Source organism: Lotus japonicus, chromosome 3 (assembly GCF_012489685.1).
Source record: "Lotus japonicus ecotype B-129 chromosome 3, LjGifu_v1.2".
Classification (NCBI taxonomy): domain Eukaryota; kingdom Viridiplantae; phylum Streptophyta; class Magnoliopsida; order Fabales; family Fabaceae; genus Lotus; species Lotus japonicus.
The window spans coordinates 81244035-81253040 of record NC_080043.1 but is presented as its reverse complement, the minus strand read 5'-3'; the positions used below and the strand labels follow the sequence as shown (position 1 = coordinate 81253040).

The 9006-nt window shown below is 33.0% G+C and overlaps 1 protein-coding gene across 1 annotated transcript; it reads right to left on the bottom strand.

Annotated features, from left to right (window-relative positions):
• Nucleotides 1–3949: 3949 nt before the first annotated feature.
• LOC130746403 (FCS-Like Zinc finger 17-like) lies at nt 3950–5107 on the bottom strand. Its single transcript, XM_057599021.1, has 2 exons — nt 4740–5107; nt 3950–4380 (listed from the first exon to the last, which is right to left on the bottom strand). The coding sequence occupies exons 1-2, from the start codon at nt 5030–5032 to the stop codon at nt 4194–4196; spliced, it is 480 nt and encodes a 159-aa protein (XP_057455004.1). The 5' UTR covers nt 5033–5107; the 3' UTR covers nt 3950–4193.
• Nucleotides 5108–9006: the final 3899 nt, after the last annotated feature.

Genomic DNA, 9006 nt, shown 5'->3' with positions numbered 1-9006 from the left:
ATACTTTTTATTTTCATAAAGTAATAAAATAAAACTCATAAAGTAATAAAGAAATTCGGATGAGAGAGACAAAATATTTTTTTATGCTAAAAACTCAAAAGTAAAACTCCTTATATAAGAACCGAGTTCTTAGTTTTAAAAACTAAGAACCCAGTTCTTAGTTCTTAACTCAAAAATAAGAACTAAGAACCTTGCATTAGAGATGCTCTTAGTTCTTAGCACTATTCATGTGGTCACGTACTGCCACAAGTGCTTAAGCAACTCCTTGCGAATTTTGCTCCAACCAAGAGTTATTAGTTCTTAGTTCTTAGCACTATTCATCCGGTCACACAATACCATTATATTAATATTTTTTACTTCCATATAATTTTAATTTTAATTTAAATACTAATTCAATACTTAAATTAAATGAATGAGAGAGAAAAAATTAATTTTTTATGCTAAGAACTCACAAAGTAAAACTTCTTATATAAGAACTTAGTTCTTATTTGTAAGAACTATGAACTCAACGTCATTCTCTCAGTGGTTAAGAACTTAATTCTTAGTTCTTAACTAAAAAATTAAGAACTAAGAATCTTGCATTGGAGATGCTCTTGTTCATATAAAGTGGAGGTGGAAAACATATGTAAACAAAACATTATTGTTTTTGTACACTTCACACTTTATTGCAGTCGAAAACTGTCTCTAAATATGTATATCAAAAGAATATCAATCTCGCGAAACTCGTATAAAAACTCTTTGAAATAGTGGTTTAGAAATTTCATAACTACTTTCTTTACTTTTTAATAAATAATATTATTGATTTATTGGGATAAATCATCATTAATGTTTTAGATAAGCTCATATTTTTTAATTTTATATAACATATTAGCATAAAATAGTAAGAAATGAAGTGAAATAAAAACTAAAATTAAAATTAAATAGTTATATTATATATTATATATTATATATTATATATTATATATTATATATTATATATTATATATTTTATAAAAAAAGATTTAAAAAAAAACTATACTGAGAGATAGATTTTTCTAACCTACTTTTTTTTCTTTCACGGTTGTCTGTTTGGAAAAGTTTCAAACTTACTGTCGAACCTTTGTTTTGAATAAAAATAATTTTATTAATTTAAAATAAAAGAAAGAAAGAAAATGACCAATTCGATACAAGGTTGTCTAATATACCCAATAGGGTAATATAATTTTATCATATGGGGGACCAATAACATTAGATAAGTGAATTTACTTATCACACGGAAGCACGTAGAAGTTAATTTTGTTGTTGATGCTTGTGAAAAAATGAGTTGAGTATGCTAATACACATGCGTGTGATACTCTTCATTCCTTTAGTTTAATTCTACTCCAAATATTGGGCTTTTTTCCCCTTCTTTAATAAAAAGATAAATTTTTTATTCTTCCCAATTAAATGAAATAAAGGGAGAGAAAAAGTAATGAGCTGAAAACATGATGACCATGGCTCCAATTGTACACAATTTATTTTACACATATAATTTTATTCAAATTGATAAGTTACATTCTCTGTGATATATATTTAGCAATTCAGCATTTTTAAAAAACATAAAAGAGTTTAATTAGTTGAATTCAGTTGCAAGGATCTTGCAATTGATGTCAAAATGAAAATATCCTGAAGCATATCCTTATCTTTTAGTAGTAGTTTTTGGTCGATCAGCTAGCCCATCCTTATCAAAGTTAATGTAATGTTCCCAGAATCCAGGGCCTTTATTATCTGACAAAATGGGCAAAGGTGGTAGGATTTTCTGAAATATTAACTTAATCTCTACAAACACAAAAAATAAAAAAAACTCATAATGATATGTGATGCATACAAGACAATGGTACAGCTGTAATCCTCACATTTGAGGGAGACTATTGAGAAAAAGTTAAGAACTCCTTTTGTACGAGTATTAGCTAGATATATCTCAAATAAGAATTTATATAGATTAATTCATTTTCATCTTTAATTTAACTTTTTTTTTTTTTGGTAAAGTTAGGTCTAACTTCAATTTTAAGAGAGAGAAAAATTCCGTCAAAAAAGTTCTCACTTAATAACAATTTTATGAATAGGGGAAAACTTAGGTGCAGTGCCTTACATACTGTTTGTACTGTTAGCCAATAATAATAGAACACCTGGATTATTTTTTTACACATCACAAGTGTTCAATTCTAAATAAGTTCACGGGGTCACACATCCGTTACCCTCTTCTTTTTCACGGATCCACCACCACACCCTTCGTATTCCTGGGTTATTCTCCACTATCCCGCACCCTTTGTTTTTCTTCAACCGCACCACTAACTCACTCCCTGTGTTTGTGTTTTTCTTCAATCGCAGGATTACTGAACCTGCTATTCTAAATTTCATTGGTCCTGTTATTATTGATTCCAATGGTAATTATTTTTTCCTCCAAAATTTCGTTCCTCCTGTTTTTCTTGATTCAAGAATCCAATGGATTTGATACTAATCAAACAAGGAGCATAAATTTTGAGTTGGTTCTAACCTCATAAAACTTAGTGATTCAATCTCAAGGGGCTATGGCTTTTGAAAGGGGAGGCAGCGACCAAGAAAGAGATGGAAAAGGAGAAGAGGGAAAAAGAAAGGGAAGGGGGAGGAGAGGATGCTTATGACATCGATTTAACGATTGAGATCGACCAAACCCTAGGAGGCATGCAACCTTGACGTCATAGGCGGCCTCCACGGTGGGCAACGACAAGATGGTGGGAAGCAGCAGTTTCAGGTGCGTACAGCAGCGGCGTGGGGTTTCTACTGTGACAGGTTTGAGGGTTTCGCAGGGTCCTCTGGCGCGACGGAGGAGAAGGAAGCAATAGCCGTTAGTGGTGGCTTTCATTCACAGCGGTGGTGACGATGGTGGTCGACATCCTGATTGTCTCAACGACGGCGGTGTTCAGAGATTGGGGCAGGTTTAAAGAGGAAAACCCGTGGAGAGAGATGGAGCAGTTTCTAGAATGAAGTAACGGAGAAAATGAGAAAATAACGTTGAGATAACAGAGTTAGTGAGAAATAATAAATTAATCCACATGTCACATTTTCATTGGAGAACAGTAATAACAGCACTAATGGTACTGTATCTAAGTTTTCCCCTTATGAATATTACAATTTGAAGATTTGCTAGTAACATTTTTTTTTATATTTTTAACACTTTTTAATTTATTGATTAAAAATCACGGAAGCAATATTCTCTTTGGGAAGCGCCAAAGAGGAATAGATCAAGCTTTGTGTGGTCTAGCATTTTCCAAATGGGGTGGGTGGTAGATTAGAAATGGTTTTCGGGTGCTTGTTTAACATGATAAATGGATTCCTAATATTTCTTGTGTCTAATTTGATTGATATCGGATTCCATTTGTGAAATATGACTCGGGTTGTTCGATGAATTCCTCCATTAGATAGCTAAGTCAAAGTTAATTTTGATGTAACTTTTCGCGAGTTAGGGGATACGGGTATGGCTTTGATTGCCCCAGACAAAGAAGGTCTTCCCCTAGCAGCTGGTTGTGCTCCCTTGGGGCGTGCTACTTCCCCAGCATTTGCAGAGGCTTTATGCTTTTGTTGGGCCATGTCCAAGGATCCCTCTTTATGTTCGATGGTTATTGAGATGGATTGTTAAGTTTTGTTTAATGCTTGGTTAAAGTCCGGCTATGATATATCTTACTTTGGTTATATTTATGGGATTGTCTCTTGTTAGCTTCTTATTTTGATTCATTTTCTTTCGTTTATTAAAAGAACCGATATTATATAAGGCGGTTGATTATCTGTCTAAGATAGCATTTGATTTTCCTGGTTCGATCTTGAGGATGCTCCTCTAAGCTTATTTACTTTCCATAAAGCTAATGTATTGGGCGTTGCCCGTGTTCCTTTTATTTAATATTATCATATCCTTTAAGAAAAAGCATTAAAATTCATGGAAAACCCACCAAAATAAGAGTGTCTCGGTAACATCCATATATATAAGTAAGTCGATTACATATGAATTTCAATCATGGTTTTAAAATTAGGGTTAAGGTCATTTTTCTACCGTTTACTACTTAGTATTTCAAATCTTAATAGGCTCCGAACTTATGAAGCTATTTTCTGATCAAAATCAAAGTGAAGGGATTGATTCATAGAGGTCCCTCTTCACAAAATTATAGCTAGTCTTAATTTTTATTACAAGGATTTAGAGTTTAGACTTTAGATTTATGTCTATGCATTCGAAGGTCCTCAAGAATAAGGCGAGTCTCTCGTCGTGCCTCATTACAACATTGCCCATAAGATGCTACCATTTGCTTCGTAGAGATCTGTAATTCTCTCATCTCATCCAAAACTATTTGTCTGTCCCTGCACTCTATACTGCAAAAACCTTGATCTCCCCTGCATAACAAACCACCATATCCAGGTTTTATCAGCAAATTAGACTGACCCATTATTTTTGTGTGTAAAACCAAAAAGATTTAAGAATTGAAATAAAGAGGGAAAAATGATCCAAGATTCTACCACATCATCTTATTTTCAGTAGCACCTTGAGAGAATTTTTGGTATCTCATAGCATGTTTGGATCAATTTCACTTTGAAACATACTTATAGAAGCTTTTCTCCAAAATTGACCGAATTCAGATTCAATGTTTCATTGATTTGCAAAGATGCAATTAATGTCTAAGTGAGTGATTCAATACATGTTGATTTCTAGCAGAAATTAAATTATCTAAAGTTACAAAAAATTTGCAACATACCTGTACATGTAGATATCTTTGTCTGGGCTGAGCTGTTTATTGCATAGATTGCAATTTTTAAGGAAGCAAAATTCTGAAGGGCTTGTTTGGTTTGCCTTTTTCACTGCAGATTTGACAAGGACATTGCTGGATTTGCTCTTTGAGCTGGTAATTTGAGGGAGGAGCCTTAGGCCAACATCCATGGTGGTACCCTCAATGGAGCTCATTACATGCTTTTTTCTTCTGTTGAGCATCTTTCCTTCTTGGGATTCCACCTTGAACTTGAAGGGGCTCATGAACTTTGGTAGCATCATAAGCTATTATTGAGGGACATACAGAGAGCAATTGAATACACTGAAAAGGGTGAGTTTGATGAGTTCTGAGAAAGAAAGCAGAGGTGGATATTTAAAGCCAGAAAGGAGGTCCCTACGAACATGACAACACTACTGGTTTACTCTGTTTGCACTATTACTCCATCACACGTGCTACATTACAAATATTTTTATCTAACATGTTTAGATAGACGTTAGATGTACTAGCACATTTTCCACTTTCTAAGGCAAAAAATAAATGGAGCTTTCTCAATGAAAGCACATTCATTTTTTATTAAATTCATTTATAGTACAACTAAATTAATTGAAATCCTTCCATCACATTCTTTTTTAGAAAAAACACATTCATTTTTAACTCTAACTTGTGTACAAACATACCTAACCTATGTGTAATAATGTACAGGAGTTGCAACTAAATATGATTATAAGGGAGACTATAATAAAGCACACTAAAAAGGAGGGAAAAAAACCAAAATGATAAATCTTAATCAAGTTATATGAATTACATGATATCCGATTAATGATAAAATATCTAAAAAAAGTAATAAATTAGAAATAGTTGCAAATTAGGAATTTGATAGTAAATCAAGAATTTGATGTTGATAAAAGTTCAAAATTACGATGAACAGTCGTAAAAGTTAAGGAAAGTCATTTCTGTTAATGGCCATTTTGATGACAAAATCATGGTGGATGGTCGCAAAAGTTAAGAGAAGTTATTTCTGTTCGCCGTAATTTTAATTTTATCGTAATTTTTCACCGTATATCTAAATATTCATATAATTGATCTTTTAAGATAGAATTTTAATATGTTCACCCTTTCATTCTCTTTTATTTTATTTCTACTCATTTTAATTTTTGATATTTTTTCTCTTATCTCATTACTATTTTTCTTTGGATTTGGGTGAATTTAGAGGTGTTAATTCGTGAATCATTTTGCTTCAGGACATGTTTTGTTATGAAAGATATAATCGGAGTGTGCAATGAAATAAAACAAGGTAAAATAGAATTAAAATTGGAAAAGCTAAATAAACTAATTAAATTAAATTATTTAAATATATAAAAGTAGAATTAAATGAAAAAAAATGTATATATTTTATTAGATTTAATATTCTTTTGAATTATTACCTTCATAAAAATATTCTTTTGAATTATTGCTTTTAAAAAATATCTTTTGAATTATTTTTAATTAATGAAATGTATTATAATATATTGGGTTAAGGGTCATATTAGTCTTTGTGTTTGTAAAAACGTTTGATTTTGGTCCGTCAGTCAAAAAACCGCCAGTAACTGTAAAAAAACCCGCCACTAATCGTCATTTTTTTGGCTAAGGGACCAAAATCAAACACTTTTACAAACACAGGCACTAATATGACCCTTAACACTAATATATTTCAATTTACTTTACCTTCCGTGTTTTTCCCATGGTCAACAACAAGAATGAATAATTATACATACACACCTCTTTTTGAGGTGTAAGAGGTGGAATGAGGAGAGAGATAGGAAGAAAGAAAAAAGTAAGAGAGAGAAAGTATGAGATGTGATAGATGATAAGAGGAGAGAGATAGAAACAAAAAAAAGGTGGAAATGAAGTGTTTTAAAAATGAGGTGTGTATATATCATTACTCCAACAACAAAGGTGGAAACGAGAGAAGAAGAAATAATGCCTGTTTGTGAAGTTTTTTATATTAATGTTTATTTGGCCCACACGGTGGGTGGAGTGACGAGGATAGATAATGATTATTTTATTTTTTAGTTTGATATGTTACACACATGGAACTTGTGCTACAGACTATGACATGACATCAAATATGAGAAAAGATATTCCTTTTTTGGCATTGTGTTTACCGCACAATTTACCTTTGCAAACTGGAATCCGAACAAAGTCACATAGAATTTTTATTCTTAACCACAACACTCGCCCAATGGATTTTGGGTATCAGTCGCGGTGGTAAAATTATTCGGTTGAAAATTTGATTCATAACCCGTATATTTTAATTGTCATCGGGTTTGCACTCCTTGCAGGACAGAGTTTCTCCTGCGCTGTGGAGATCGAGCACTCCTTCGGGTGTCAGTAAATCAGGACCGGCCCAATACCGAATGAGGCCTAAAGCGAACTTTAAATTGAAATTTTTTTATCTTAGAAAAATATTTCTTTTTTAAAATTGGGGGCCTTTTTTACTTATTAATTTTAATTTTGGGGGCCTTTTTTCCTTAGAAAAAAATATTGGAGGCCATTTTTACTTAGTAAATTTTTTTATTTTTTTGAGGCCTAAAGCCCTTGCTTGGGTGGCTTTACCCTTGGGTCGGCCCTGCAATAAACTAAACACTAATGGTGCATATAGCAGTGTGGACCAGAGGATGGACATGGGTGGTTTTGTTAGAGGATCCTATATATGGTGAATGAAGTTTTGGCTTTATTGCAGGTTGTGGTGGTGGAGATCCCCTCCTGGTTGACATTTTTGCTTTGAAAGCTTGGCTCGGGTTCATATGGGAGGCGGCTATGCGTGATGTTATTTGTTAAGTAGACTCTTGGAGACTATTCATGTTCTGAGAGCAGTTTCACGAGCTTGCCTCAGAATTCAGGAAGGTTAAGCAACTTCTGATGAGGGATTGAAGAGTCCAACTTATGCATATTTCCCGGGACACTAATGTGGCTGCTGATTTTTGTTGGCGAGCTTGGGTTCGGAAAGTCAATGTGTGCTTACTTGTTTGGAGGATCCTCCTCCTCATCAGCTTCATCCCATCTTGACTAGAGTTTGTTTAATTAGCCTTATAGTTTTGTCTTTTGTCTTACTTTATCGATATAAAAAAAAATTACACTCAAATTAAAACTGGGGAGCAATTGGATAAAAAAAAAAACACAACACTCCAAGGGGAAAGTAAGCCACGCAGTGTGAATATATGCTCCAATACAGAAAATAGCATCCATTAATTTGTGATTGAAGTAGTTATTTAATTGAATAAATAGATATTCCAGACATGGGAATCATTTTGTTCTTTGCATTAAATTGTCTTATATTTACCATTTTATGACGAATTGAGAGTCAGTAGTTCCAATTTCAAGTGTAATTAGATGGGCATTGTGTAAGGTAGGAATAGGATATGCCTTTGGAGATTTCGAATTCTTATTCTCTATCTTATCTGGTTCATTTAAAAAAAAAATATAGTGCTTGGGGAGTCATAAAAAATAAGTTTTAATATAATGGAGAAGAGTCAGTTAATTAGTAGTTCATGTACAACGAGGAATAATGCTTCTGAACCTCTGAGATCTTCTTACTTAGGTTGCTTTTGGAGCAGCCGTATTTGAAAATTCTGCATTAAACATTTTCAACGGGCTATGCATGTTTTATTAATTCGTATTAGCTTTTATTATACTTTCTTTATTGCAATGTTACCTGCGTACTTTGTAGCTGTAGTTCCAAAATGGCTAAATTTGTGATTTCTGAATGAATCTTCCCCTTTTTGCTATTAGCCTATAATTTCTTGCTAGTGGTGTGTTTGAACTAGTGGTTGTCACACTATTTATAGATGTGAAAGTGCTAGTAAACAATTGTATGTTGAGTGATCAATCTTGTGTAATCAATTGTATGTTGAGTGATCAATCTTGTGTAATCAATCACTGGATCTTATTCAACGCATTTATCAGTATTTATAATTTATGTACAACTCAACATCACTGCTAACTATTAACAGTAAACACTAACTAAGCTAACTTGGACTGACTACAAGCTAACAGCTTGGGCCTTAACCACCACAAAACAAGCCTAGAGAACTAAGGCCCAAACCTAGTGAACTACTATTTCTAACAATAAACCGGTAATTCATTGACCAAAAAACCCCCGGTAATTCTAGCAATTACCCACTTTATAATTTCTCTTAAAAAGTAATTATGGAGTTGAATTCGGTCCTATTTAATATTGACAAATTCTGTGGTACCCTGAAATTCTTTTGGGTAC